This window comes from Phalacrocorax carbo, chromosome 1, assembly GCF_963921805.1.
Source record: "Phalacrocorax carbo chromosome 1, bPhaCar2.1, whole genome shotgun sequence".
Taxonomy (NCBI): domain Eukaryota; kingdom Metazoa; phylum Chordata; class Aves; order Suliformes; family Phalacrocoracidae; genus Phalacrocorax; species Phalacrocorax carbo.
In genome coordinates this window covers 592134-606239 of record NC_087513.1, presented here as the reverse complement: position 1 = coordinate 606239, position 14106 = coordinate 592134, and the positions used below count along the sequence as shown (strand labels likewise).

Genomic DNA, 14106 nt, shown 5'->3' with positions numbered 1-14106 from the left:
GCGTGTAGGCTGCGGCCAGGGCGGGTGTGGGGCATGGCTGGGTGTGCAGGGTGCACAGGGCAGGGGGGTGCGTCGTGGGGGGGGGGTGTGTACGGGAGGAGGAGGGCATGCAGGGTGCACAGGTGTGCATGGCAGGAGGAGCAGGGTGTGCACAGGTGTGCATGGGCGTGCATGTGCAGGAGGAGCAGCGCATGCAGGGTGCATGGGTGTGCATGTGCAGGAGGAGCAGGGCATGCAGGGTGCATGGGTGTGCATGTGCAGGAGGAGCAGGGCATGCAGGGTGCATGGGTGTGCATGTGCAGGAGGAGCAGGGCATGCAGGGTGCATGGGTGTGCATGTGCAGGAGGAGCAGGGTGTGCACAGGTGTGCATGTGCAGGAGGAGCAGGGTGTGCACAGGTGTGCATGTGCAGGATGCACAACTGTGTATGCAGTGCCGGAGGCGCAGGGTGCATGCAGTGCTCAGCCGGGTGCTGCGGGGGGGCACAGCTAATGTGGCACAGCCCCTCCTGCCACCCCCCACTCACCCGCTCCCTGTCGCCTCTTGCAACCCACTTCTGCTTGAGCGTTGCCACCACACTGCTGTCCCCGAGGTTTGGGGTGCAGCTTCCCAGCCTGGGGGGGCGCAGCAGTGTGGGGGCAGCGGCCATTACCCCAGAGCAGGAGGACCAGCCTGTGTGTCAGCCTGTGGCACCGCGTGGCAGAGGAGCCCCAGAGACACGTGCTGGGTCCTGGCCCGTGCCCACGGCTCTGAGGGGAGAAGGCATCGGTGGCACCGAAACGGGCAGTGCTGATGTGCACAGAGACAGGAGCATCAGGCGTGGGGACCGCTGGCCTTGGGGACAGAGTGGCACCAGGGCTGCCAGGCTCAGGAGGGATGGCTGTGGGGTACCGGGACCTCGGGGTGCGGGCACGGTATGGCTGGGCTGGCAGCGAGGCCATGGGTGACATGGGGATGGTGGGGTGGATGGACCATGGTGGGAGCCCCACCACCTCCCTGTGCCAGCTGCCGAGGCGACAGCGGCGGGGGGCTGCTGTGAGGCCCCAGATCGCCGTCCTGGGTGCCCAGCTCCACCGGCTGCGTGTGTGTGGGGTGTCTCTTGGGTGGGGGTGTGACCCCAGCCCGCAGTGTGCTCAGCTCAGGGCCGCGGGGCGTAGGACCAGCAGCGAGGTGGGGACGGGTGCTGCACTGGGGTCCCCAAACACACCCCGGTGGAGTGGGACGGGCCCTGGAGAAGGTGCCTGGGCACAAAGTCGAGGTACCCCAGCCGGGGTATCAGCTCCCTCCTGGCCCCCCACTCACCCCACAGCCCCTCAGCTGCTGCGCCAGCAGGGGACGGGGAATAACAGGCTCGTCACTGGGCGATGAATCCCCCAGGTAAGAGACGTTCACCAGGCGCCGCAGCCAGTCCTTCTGCAACAGTCGCATCTAATGAAGTGTATTCCAGTCGGTGCCAGTAACGCCACCAAGCCCAGACCCCTGCTGAGCAGCTCGAGCATGTGCCAGCGCAGAGGTGATGGTCCTGGGGGAAACTGAGGGGGTCACTGGAGTGACCATAACGCCTCCGGTGCTGGAGAGGCTGCCCAGGGTGGGGGTGCTTGGCCGAAGGTCCCCAGGACCCCGCATGCCTCTCCTGCTCTCTTCCCCTGCGCTCTTTCTCCCTTGGCCACTGGTTTTCCCCCAAGGCAACTGCATGTCCAGATTTGCCGGCAGCTGCAGCCACCGAATGAGGCCTCGTGTGCATCCGCCCCCCCCGCCTCAGCTCTTGGCATCCAGCACCCGGGACCCCAGCGCCGCGTGGCCTCAGCTGCTGTAACTGCCCTGCGCCCCCACTGCCGGCCCCACTGGGCCCCGCTCCGCTGGGGACCGTGGCACCGTGCCCCGGCCTGGGGAGAGGCACCACTGGGCGCTGGTGGCTTTGCCGGCGCCCCGGTGGGGCTGTGGCCTGGCGGATGTGTCTGTGTGGCACGGGCGGCCCGGTGCAGTCCGCGGCACCCTGCCCGGAGGCCGGGACCATCCCCAAACACAGCTGCTGCCCCCGCAGCTGGCAGCCAGACATGGGGCAGTGTGGGCAGGGATGGGCACCGGCTGCAGCTCCGCGGGGTCCTGGCAGCTCTGGTGCTGCTTCAGGAGGGGCTGCAAGAGACTCTGCCAGGGAGGAGGCAGGAACGAGCCTCCCCAAGGACACCCAGTGCTCAGCAAGAGGTGCCATGGGGACCTGCACTGGCGTCACTGCTCCCGAGAGCTGGCACAGCCCCAGCCCTGCAGCAGCACCGCTCAGGGAGACCCTTTGGCCTGGCAAGTCCCGCAGCAGCCTCGGGAACAGCTAGTGCTCCCAGCCCCTCAGCAGCCCACCCGCCCTGGGAACAGGGGGCTGGCCACGGCTCGGGGCAGGGCGCGGCGCTTGGGCTTGGCGCTGGGGAGGGACACAGGCAGAGGCGGCGAGGTCCGGTGGCCGCAGTCCCGGGGGGCGGTGGGTCCCCAGGAGTGGGGTGGGATGGGCGGGAGCCTCTGGGGCTGTAGCTGCTGGCACGCTCTCCTGCAGACCACCGTGGCTGGCTTCACCATGCTTCTTGCCAGCCCCGTGGCCATGGGTTCCCTGCACTGCAGCGGGACCCTGCCCTGAGCACATCTGTCCCACTGGGGCTCCCGCTTGGCTCCGGTCCTGTGGGGTGAGCCCCAGACACCAGGCCTGGGGCAGCGGCAGGGACAGGCCAGCACAGGAGGGGACGTTGGTCACGCAGGTCACTGCAGGGCTGGGAGCAGGAGGGTCCCCGCAGCGCTGCGTCAGCTCCAGGGCCACCCCTGCCGCAAAGCCAAGCCCAGCACGGCGGCCCCAGCAGAGCCCGGCTCCCTGCAGTGGGGTCCCAGCCCCGGGAAGCTGCCCCCCCCTCAGCCAGGGGACCCTGGCACATGGGTGATGGGTGCGGGTCCGTCCCGCACCACCCTGCGCAGACCATCAGACCTGGGGAGCAGCGAGCGGCCCCGGCCCCCTGACCCCGAGTGCAGCGGGACATCGCCCCTGCCCAGCCCCGCTCCCCGCCGCCACCCCTGCTGCTGGCTCGGGCCCGGGGGAGCGCGGGATCGCCCGCGGGCAGGGGGGCAGGCTGCCCACGGCCGGGGCACCGGGGGTGCCAGTGCCTCCCCTGTGGAGGGGCCTCGGATGGCAGCCACGGTCTGGGGGTTGCTGGAGCTGAGAGACACCACAGAACAAAGCAGAGCTTTCTTATAAATTTATTACATAATAATAATAATAATAATAATTAATAATAATAATAATATAATATAAGAAACATAGATCTCTGTGGGGTATGTGTATCACAACGTCAAGGGCGGGAGGCGAATGGCCACACCTCCATGACTCTGGAGAAGGAGAAATCTCCTCCAAAAATCCATACAAAATAAGGGTGAAGTCAAACTGACCCTGTAAAATTAAGAACAGAACAAAAACCCACAGGTGAGTCCGTCTGGATAAGAAACAAGAGAGTGTGGATGTTCGAGCCGCGCGCGCGCGCGGGTGGACGCACGCGTGTGCGCGAGGGCGGGAGCCGGTATATGCACATGCAGTGGGTGTGAGCGCGCGCCCGGGGGCGTGCGGGGGTGTCTCCGCGGGTGACACATGCATGCGGCAGTGAGGGCTGCCCACGGGCGGACAGAAAGAAAACCGCGCCGCACTTTGTCGCTGTTTGGCAGTGGTTTTGGCTGGCGAAGCTCTTCACCACCAGGAACAAAGTGCTTTGGGTTTTGTTTTCTCTTCTTTTACAGTCAGAATTACAGACAGGAGCTGATGGAGAACAGGGATTGATGACGTTAGTCTGGACAAAGGAAAAATACCAACAACTTTAAAAAAAACCCAAAACCCTTTAAAGCAAAGAAAAAAAAGTGTTTCCCTTTTTACAGAAGATAACCCAAGTCATTGAGAAGCCATGAGAATCACAGTAACCGCCGCGCGCAGCCGGTCCCGGCGCCACCGGGACGGCGCGGCCGAGGGGTGCGGCGCTCGCTGCCGGCCGCACCGCAGGCTCGTGGGGTCGGTTCCTCGCCCGCTACCGCTCTGCCTTCTCCTGGATGGCTTTTCAAAATGAAATGTCTCACTGGGTCTGGAGATGTTTGTAGCGGAGATGCCAATGCAGCCAGAATAGATACAAAGTCAGGAAAGCGCTATCTACACCTGGGGAAAATCCTCTTTGCTTCAGCTGAGAAAATAAAAGTAAAGTAGCAGCAGCTGCGTTAGCGGGGAGGGGTCACGGTTCTGCTGGGGGTGGCCATGGGACAAGACCGCTGCCCTCGGGGAACCCGGCTGCCCCGGTGAAGGCACCGCCGGGCACCGCGCCGCTGGGGCGAGTGACCTGACCCCGGCCGGGTGCTGCAGGTGCTGGGGGAGCGCGGGACGTGGAGGCCCCGGGAGCCGGTGGGACCACGAAGCACAGGCCAGCGGGGTGCGTGGGATGGGGCCACCCAGTGCCCTCGCTGCCGCCCCAGCTGGGTGGGCTCGGGAGGCGCAGACGGGCACAGGGTGGGAGCGGGCTGCCTGCGGCTGGGGAGGAACAAGCAAGTTAGCTGAAGGGGCCTCGGCACCACCCCACGGCTGCTCCCGGCACAGAACCACCCGCGGCGCCCCAGGTGCCGCCCCGACGCGAAGCACGTTCGCCCGGTGGCCCTGGTGCTGCCTGGGGACGGTGCTGTCTCCAAAGCCCCGAGCCCACGCTCGTGCGGCTCTGCCGCGCGCGTGTGTCTGTGGGGGGTGCGGGGGGACAGGGAGGGCGCAGCTCAGGGAGGGAGGGCGATGAGGAGGAGGAAGGTGGGGCAGGGGAGCAGGTTTGCGGCAGACCCGGGCAGCCCCTGGGATGGGGCGATGGCGCAGCAGCGTGGTTGGAAGTCGCCTTCTTTCGTGTTACGCCTGACTGGGACGAGCCGTGGTGTCCCTGGGAGCGACGGCCGTGGATGCCGTCCCGCGGGAGGGATCACGCAGTGTTTGCCAACACAGGTACGGCTGCAGCTGCTTCGTGGTGGAAGCTGGGGTGCACGGCAAGGCGGCGCGGCCGCCGGCTCCGCCAGGGCAGAGCGGTGCATCCACCATTTCCAGCCCTCACAAGAGGATCGGGGGCAGTGGGGGGGAATTCTGGGGGGGAGGAGGAGGGCTCCTCAGAAATGGCAAGAAGGCGTCCAGCTTTCCTGGTCCCAGACCGAACTTTCTGCAGAAAAGTTGCGCTCTGCAGACTTCTGGCCTCTTGCGGCAAGAGGCGGGTGCAGGCGGGTCTCTCTCAGTTGCCCCAGAAACAGCTGCAGAAGGGGCAGAGACCCTGGGTTCGCCCGGCGTCACCCCGCCGAGCAGCCTGCACTCAGGCTAACACACTGTCACACTTCCACCAGCAGCGCCCGCCGGCCGCCCCGAGGGGCTCGGCGGGGCTGGAGGGAGGGCTGTGCCGAGGGGCCGCGGCAGCTCCGCGGGGGGCAGCGCCCAGCAGAGCCGCCCACCACCCTGAGGGGAGACGGGGCAGCTCTGCCGGCCGCGGGCCGTGGGGCTGCGCTGGGGCACGAGGACCACCGGGGTCTCCAAGGGCCACCGGGTTCTCCGAGGGCTGCCGGGGTCTGCGTTAACTGCGGGTGAGGCGGGGAAGGAGCCAGCAGTGAGATGGGAATGAAGCACAGCAGGGGAAGAAGTGAAAGGGGCAGCGGTGGGCCGAGCTGGCAGGGCCGGGGCGTGCGGAGGGGCTGCGGACAGCTGGCGGCTCCAAGCGGGGCGGGGGGCTGCGCAGCTGGGGACAAGCCATCAGCAGTGCAGAGGCTCGGCCAAGCCGCAGCATGCGGACACCCAGCGTAATGCGGCGGATGCTGCTCTGCGGGGCCGCCCGTGCCCGCCATGCCCACAGCAGCAGGACCGGCCCCAGGGGACCCAGGGGACGGAGCCCGAGCGGGGACAGCCAGGGGTCTGCAAGCATGTGGCAGCAGGGGCCAAAGCCAGCCAGCCAGCCAGCGGGGACAGGTCCCCCGTGGCACAATGCGGGCTGCAAACGAGCATTTCCACATCAGCGGGAGCCTCCAGACCAGCCTTGTAAAAGCAGCGTGAGGGACAAACATCCAAATTCCTGGGAAATCCTGATGCTCTACGGTTTGGGGAAGAGGCTGTGCGACACTGACCCGGGGACGTGCCCGTGTCCGTGTGTGCAGTGGGGCCTCCTTGGGGGGGGCTGCGTGGAGCAGACCTGGCACGCAGCGTCCCCACAGGGATGCAGAGGAGCTGCGTGATCGCCGACCTCCCGGGACGCGCCAGTGCTGCTTCACCAGGCACGGATCTGGAGCCGCAGCACCAGCCTGGAAAGCCAAGCTCCGGCCAAAGGGGCGAGACAAGCTCCAGTCGCAGGGGACCAGTGGCAAGTTTGGTTCGTGGCCGGGTGCCTGTGAGCACCGTGGGTGCGGGCACTGCAAAGCACGTGGGAGGTGGCGGAGGGACGAGGTGGGGGAACGGCTGGAGCTCGGGGGCTCTGGAAGGCGGAGGAGGGAGTGAGCGCAGGGCCGGGGGTTGTGAGAGCAGCGGCGGCAGCGGCTGTGCTGGCAGGCAAGGCACAACCGTGCCGGTGCCACAGGGCGGCTCTGGTGCGGGACCATCCCCGCCTGTGCAGGTGCGTGCCAGCAAGCCCTTGCGACCGGAGGGTGCCAAGCAATGCCTGTGCAGGTGAAGGAGCTGGAGCCGGGGCAACGGAGGGCAGAGGGGTGCTGAGCCGGGGCGCAGGGCGATGGGTGGCTGTGTGCGCCTGCACATGCTGCTGACGGCGGCCGAGGCGTGCAGGGGCCGGTAGGATGGATTCGAGGGGTGAAGGCGGGAGGGCGCGTGGTGAGGGGGTCCAGCGGGGCAAATGCAGAGGGGCAGGGTGCACGGCGGCGGAGGGGTGATGGCCAGGCTGCGACCGTGGGGCAGGAGGGCGGAAGGGGCAGGACCCGGTAGCGGTGTCCCGCTCCAGGTCACGCAGGACAGCGGCAGCGTTGGCACAGATGGGGCTGGGGGACGCCTGATGGGGTGCGATGGCACACCTGGTAAAGCAGGCGGTGGGTTTGGGCAGACGCCATGGCTGCTATCGCGATTCAGGCGCCTCTTGGCTCACCAGGTTATGGGGCGTGAGGCCCGGGGTACCCTGGGGTGCGGAGTGCAGGCTGTTTGCCCACAGGTCCTGCTGAAACCCCTCGCGCCATCCCCGGGCGCCTGCCCCGGCTGGGAGCAGTGGGATGGTGCCCGGGGAGGGGGAGAGGTTGCAAATCCCCAGGGCCCAGCGGCTTCTGGAGAGCTCTGGATGGAGCCGCTTGGGCACGTGCCCAGCAAGAGCTCAGGGAAAAGGGGACGGCACCACGGTGCGTCAGGATCCGTCCCGGGGAGGGCCTGGTGCGCCGGCGCAGGTCAGGATCCGTCCCGGGGAGGGCCTGGTGCGCCGGAGGGGCTGCCATCCCTGCCCCGGGCCTGGGCCTTTTCCCTGGCTGAAGGTTGTAAAGGTTCGGAGATGTGTGAGGGTCAGAAGGAACCTCCTTGTCCTTCCCTCTAGCACCAGAAGAGTTAATGCCTTCGTGGGGTACTCAGCTTTTTGGGAACACCGGTCACCAAGCCATCCCCTCCCGGGCTGGCTGAGCTCGCCCCGGGCACCACGCTGGGGGACAGGGACGCCACCTCCTCCAGCGCTGGCGCTGGCCTGGGTCGCTCTGGCTCCCCTGAAGCCGTTGGGCAACGGAGCAGCTCCCGCCGAGCCCTGCCACCCCCGTGCCCGTGCCGCCGCGGCACCGCCAGCCCCTGGGCTCCCCAGCGGCGAGGTGGGAGCCAGCCCGGCCGCTGGACCCGCACGCCAGCCTCCTCCTGCTCCCAACGGCCGCTCCGGAGGAGCAGCCGCGCTGGGACCCTCGCGCCGGGCCGGCGGCACCCGCGCAGGGCCGTGCCGGTGGCGGCGCGGTGCGAGCGCTGGGTGTGACGGTGGCGATTGCTCCCCGGGAGCGGAGGCGGGAGGGGGACCTGATGCCGCGGGGCCGGCACCTGCCAGAGGCGCCGGGTTCTGCGGGGTGGTGGAAGCGCCAGCTCCGTGCGTCTCTGCCTGACGGGGGGTGGAAGACTCGGTGTGTCCCAAAAACCAAGTTTTGTTTTGTGTTTCTAAATCTTTAAAATCCAGAGTGTCTGAAAGGAGCTGTTGGGGGTTTTTTGTGTTTTTTTTTTTTAAAAAGACTTTAACATTCATTCAGTCAGTCGCTAAAAACTCCCATGAGCCATGGGCGTCCCAGGGGAGGGGTGCAGGCACCGCCTCGCCAGCATCTCAACAAGTCTAGAGATATATAGATTTAGTAAAATTATAACAAAATCAGGTGGCTATAGCTATAGATATAGATATATAGATATTCTCTCTTTTCAAATATATAGCTGATTAAAAAGATGCAAAATAAGGATGACTAGGACGGAGTGGGAATCCTGTAGTTCAATATCATCTCTTGTAGATCATCAGCTGCTCTCTATATAAATGCACGGAGATTAAATATTATCCATCAACGTGTCCCCCTTGGAAACAAGACCCCAAACCAAGAGGAAATAAAACATCGCCCTCCCTCCCCCCACCCCCATTGAACGTTGGCAAAGCGTTTTCTGCTGGATTCCCCACCAGCCTCCCTCCGACATCCCCAAACATGCTTCTATCCATGCGGTTTCAGTCCCTCTCTCACCAGGGCACCCGAGGGCGACAGGCAGAGCAGCAGCACAGAGTCCAGGGCTAGTCTCTAGCACGGGGATCGCTCTTCTGGCTTGCACGGCAAGGCTGGCTGCTCCCTGGGGCGGCTCTGCGTGGGGGGGAGCAGGTCTGGGCGTCGCTGCAGGCGTCCACCCAGCCACCGCGCTGGGGCTGCCCTTCCGCGGAGACCTCTGCGCGCTGGAGCCCTTTCCCTCCGAGCGCCGGCGGGACGACCCGGCTCGGCCGGCCGCCTCCGACCCCGGTGGCGACAGCCCGCGCGGGGCCGCGGCCACCACCGCAGCTGCGGTGCTCCCTGCCTGCTCTACCCAACGCGGGCTGAGCGCCGGCGCCGGTGCCGGCCCCGCCTGCCTCCTGCAGCAGCCCCTGCCCTGCCGTGCTCCCACCGCGCCGGCCGGCCGGGAGCAGCTCGAGGTCTCCACGCCGCCGGCCGCCCCGACCTGCCCGAGGTATGGCCGGCGGCGCGCGCCCAGCCCGCTCACCTCCCTGCCGCGCTCCGGCCGGCGCCTCCCTGCCTGTCACACCTGGGCAGCGCGGCCGGCGCTTGGCCGGCAGCAGAAGCCCTCTCCCTAGCTGGGGCTCGGCCCCTCACTGCACCGCTGGCCCTGCCTCACGCCCCACCCCAACCAGGTGTTGCCCTTCGACCACGGGGAGCCCGGGCTCGGCAGCACGTGGTGCCTCGGCCCCTCCGGCCACCAGCGACGCCCCTGGGGAAGAGCACATCAAGCGATATACAGGCCAGACTCTCTGGGAGGAACAGAAACGAGGATGTATTTCATGCAACATTCCTTGTCCCGAAGGCGTCGCGGGGCTGGCGGGGCCGAGCGGGGATCTGCGTGTGCGAGGCACGCCGGGGCGGTGTGGGAGCGGGCGGGAGCCCCTCGGCTCCGCGCCCTTCAGTGCAGTGCTCAGAGTAGAAAGAGAATCAAAGTGGGTTTTATTAGTCTAGTAGAAATGCCCCCCTCCCCCCCCCCCCGGTGGCTCTGGAAGAGGCCAGCGCTGCCTGGGATGGTCAGCTGTCTACCAGCTGCTTGAGTGCCCGCTCAATGTTCATCCGGTGCCCGACCCGGGTCACCCCCAACTCCACAAAGTCCTCCTTGGTGAGGGCGGGCAGGTGCGTGCCCTCTATTTCATGGTCCTCAAACTTGTCTCGGTGCTCCACCAAATTGATGCTTTCCAGCCAGTCCCCGACGTCGTACTTGTTCCACAGGTGGAGGGGTTTCTGCATGAAGGGCCGAGGTGGGTGGAGGGTGTGCAGGGGCGGCCCTGGAGAGGGGGACGGGGATGGGGAGCGGCTCCGGGCGCTCACGCTCCTCACCACAAAGCGCACCTCCTTGGGCTCGTGTGGGATGGAGAGGCTGGAAGATTTGAGGATGGTGGGAGGGGTCAGACCGTAGGGCCGGACGGTGCTGAGGGGCTCTGTCCGATCCAGAGCCGGCTTCACGGGGCTGGGGGTACGTCGGGTTACGGGGTAGCGACTGCCAGGTCGGACTGTGTAGGTGGTCCCGGAGCTCCGCTGGGAAATGGTGCTGAGTTCTCCTAAACTACTGAAAAGTCTGCAGAAAGAACGGTACAGCGAGAGAGAGAGGAGAGAGAGCAGAGGGCAGGGGTGAGGCGGAGGTCCCCAGACACAGGAGAACACACACAATATACATGGGGGCGGGGGGCCGCTGGAGGGCTGGGCCAGCCTGAGACAGGAGGGGGCTCTGCAGCACTCGGGGGACACGGCTCGGAGCACTTCAGCCAAGACTTTTTTCTTGCAAGCCCTGCCAGGGCTGCTCCAGAGGAGGTAGAAGAAGTTCGAGCAAGTATCTCCAGTCCGGTTCCCAGCCAAGCCTACCCTAGCTGCCACGGCTCTGAAGCCCACCGAGACCTACCAGGGAGGAAGGCGGCCCTGCAGCCGCACAAAGACTTGCTGCAGCTGGAGACCCTGCACCTCGCCCTGCCTTGGCTGGTCAGCAGAAGCTGCGGCAGAGCTGCACTGAAGCCCACCGGCCCCACCACTCCCCCCACCTCCCCTCGCTAACCGCGCTGCCGTCGGCACGCTCTTGGGTCCCGCCACGGGCTCGGAGCGCACCAGTGCTCCCGAGCACATCGGCCAGATCCTGGGGCAAGTGGGAACCTTTGGGCATGTCTCCAGAGAGCGGTGTGGGGACGGGAGGACCGTCATGCCACCCCAAGGATGGCGGCAGCAGGGTCTGGGCGTCACCCGACGGGGGTCAGCTCGTTAGTGCGGGACGAGGCAGCCCAGAGGCGTCGGACTCCTCTCCCCCTTGCACTACGCCATGTCCGCCTCCCCGGCCTGCACGCGGCGTGGCGGTGGGCGCAGGCCGTGGAGCGGGGCAGGGGGCAGCCCCTCCTGCAGCACTTGGCTCTACCCGCTCCCCAGAGAGCCCCTGATGGGGGAGAAGCCCCGCTGCACGCACGCCTGCCTTCTGCCCTCGCCTCCTGCCTTTATCGCCTCCCCTGGCATCAACAAGTACTCTGGGTGCGCAGAAAGAAATGGATCTACAACCCAACAGGGCAAGGTCATGGAGGATGAGTCCTCTGAGCGCCTCGGCCTGGGAGGCCTCGGGAAGGCATGCTGCTGTCTCTGTTCACGCCCTGCTCGGGGGCCTCCTTCCACAAGCACCCACTGCTGACTGCGGCTGGGGAGGGGGCTCTGAGCAGGAGGGGCTCCTGCATGGCCTTTCTGTCCTGGCAACGGAAGCGAACGCAGCACCCTGAACCCACCTCAGGGATTTGGTCGCTGCTCCGCGGTAGCCTCTGACTGAGGCTGGCATGGTCTCAGCTCCGAGGAGGGCTCTCAGCAGGGCCCCGTGTCCCACGACAGCCTGGGGGCCGGGATGCTCCGCGGCGCAAGTGCTGCAGCCCTGACCGAGCGAGAGTGGGGAGGAAGGGTCCCGCGCTTCGGGGCTGCGCCGCCCTGGGCCAAGAGGCACGGCATTACCGCGTCGGAGTCGATTATCTCTTTGCTAAACAGTCCATGCGGACTCCTTTGGGTCAAGCAGCGTCAGTTTGCTTGCCCTCTGAACCAACCGATAAAACGCAACAGAACTGCAGCCTCCTGGCGCCTGGATGTGACCTCGGTTAACGAACAAGCAGTCCTCTGGGCCATCTGCCCGGCGCGGCGCAGCCCCTCTGCTTCCCTGCCACCCTCCAAGCTCTGCCCTCCCACCTCAGGTCCCTCCTGGAACAGACGGACACTGGAAGCCTGCTGCCGGCCACAGGAGTCCAAGGGCTACAGTTAACGCCTACACCCGATGTCACTAACGCACACACCACGCTTCTGGGAGGTTAATAAGCACTAACGATTTCTTAAGAGAGGTGACTCCGAGAGGATTAGCTGAACACGAATAGGAAGGCCCGTTCATAGTCTGCGGGCTTAGGCACATTTGCTCTTATTTTCCTGCCACCTTGGCACAGAAAGCAAGGGGGTCATAAAGAAGCATGACGATGAATCACATTTGGGAAGCTCCGTCAATACAGAAGACCTGAATGACCTTGCGGGCTGCGGCACACGAAACAGAACAAAAAGTGACAGTACAAAATACGGCGTCCTGCTCAGAGGGCTGGCAAAGGATCTCTGCTCTCTGCTGGAAGCGATGAAGGGAGACAAAGTTCTGGGTCTACTGACAGATCCCAGGAGGGGGGTGACTGGGAGGCACTGGCCATGGAAAGGCAAAGGAAACGCTGCAAGATCTAAGGTATTTCTCGCAGAGATACGGATGCATTCACGTCGCCAGAGGAGACACCACTACGCTCTCACCTGACATTCTGAGCGCAGCTCTGGCCACTTGTGTTCAAGAAAGGTAAACGCAAACAGGAACGGCTGCAGGCACAGCAGGCGGCGTGCCAAAGGCTTGTTTAACCTGCCCGAGGTGGGGCAGAGGGGGAAACTGCTGTCAGAGTCTGTGAAAGGAGAAGAGCTGGAGGGTACCGAGACCTGCAGCGGCCCCGTGCAAGCGCACCCCTCGCCGAAGTGGTGGATGCCCGCTGGCTGTCCGGCAGCACAGGCCTCACCATCGGTGGAGATGTGGGTCCCACACGGACCCACACCATGCGGCAGGCGGTGCTGCCGGGCCTCCCTGGCTCTCACAAGTTTCCTTTTTGCTCGGTGGCTTACAGGGCCTGGGAAACTGGCTATTCCTGCTCTTGAGGAACGGGATTGCTGGAACCACGCGTGAAAAGTCAGCTGTCTGCCCAAGCTTCCAGGCTGGCGTGTCCTTGCGATGGCCAGACAGTGGTGCCATGGCAGACCTTTCCGGGCACGGCTGGTCGGCAGATGCACTCTGCAGGTCTGTTCTCTGCAGAGCACCGGCTTGGTCAGCGCAATGCACTGCTGGCAACACGCTGCTGGCTTTGAACACCTTCAGCAGCGCTGTCCTGCCAACTGCGCGGTCCTGTCCAGCTCGGGAAGCGGACTTCTCTACGGGCCATCAGTCCAGCTACTTGGTCACAGGCACTTCACGCTGCCCTGAAGCCAGGTAAGTTTTTCCGGAGGTGATCATTCACAAGTGGCACCCCGGCACAGTATCCCTTCAGGGACTTGCACACCATGCACAGCAACACCATCTGCTCAGAGGGGTTTTTCCCTGCATCACTGCTCCTCTTCGTTGCAGCATCGTGTTGGCATATCGTGTGTTTTGCCAGGGGAATACACACTGACAGAGATGTGTACCAGCCTGCTGCAGCCAGGCTGAGGCTGAGTGCTGCTAGTTTTAGGAGGCTGCTATTGAGGACTTCAGCTTTGCCAGGTTTCATGAGCACTACAGCATTGTCCACTTCTCCTTTAGGCAACAGCAAGTCAGCGTAACTGGGGAGCTTAATAAGAAATGCTTCGCCTTCCATTTCTGGTGGTGCTCCGGCGGGGCGCTGGAAGAGCAGCAGCCCAGAGATGGTGGGATTGCTGGTGGCCACAGGTTTCTCTGTGACTCGGGAGGTGGCAGCTCTAATCACTGTTACAAGGCTGCCTTCAAGCTTGTCTCCTCTGAACACGTGAAATCCAGGCTGCGGCAGCTCTCCGCCCCGTCCCGCAGAGCTCCGCGGCGGCAGTCTGTCAGCACCAGCAGTAGCCATAGATCGGGTGCCTCGATTGCTTCTCCAGTGTAGCCGGCACAAGTCGTCTTTTGAGATGCAGAAGACAGGGCCTGATTCGCAGACCACAGCACGTGCGTGGAACTGACTGGAATCAGCAAAGAGGGAGAGCAGGCCTCGTGGGAAGCAGTCCCACAAGAAAAAACCCACCAGCTTGATGAGAAAGGAGGTTCTAACCAAAGGAAGGATTATGCATTTGTAGGACAGCTAATTAAGCCTTCTGAGACTACTTTTACTGAAGGCATTAAAAAGCAGATTTTTTGAATGAGTCACTAATGGATGAGGATTCTTCCTTTGAA

The 14106-nt window shown here is 64.6% G+C and overlaps 1 protein-coding gene across 6 annotated transcripts in view; it reads right to left on the bottom strand.

Moving 5' to 3' along the window:
• Positions 1–3217: 3217 nt before the first annotated feature.
• SHANK3 (SH3 and multiple ankyrin repeat domains 3) overlaps positions 3218–14106 on the bottom strand; it is a 403098-nt gene continuing 392209 nt past the window's right edge. For 4 of the 6 annotated variants that reach the window (XM_064441038.1, XM_064441048.1, XM_064441056.1 and 1 more), the window contains one exon: positions 3218–10266. In XM_064441038.1, the coding sequence (XP_064297108.1) occupies positions 9723–10266 (544 nt within the window). In that variant the 3' untranslated portion in view covers positions 3218–9722. The remainder of the gene's footprint in view (positions 10267–14106) is intronic. The other 2 variants (XM_064441069.1, XM_064441122.1) reach the window with 2 other exon arrangements.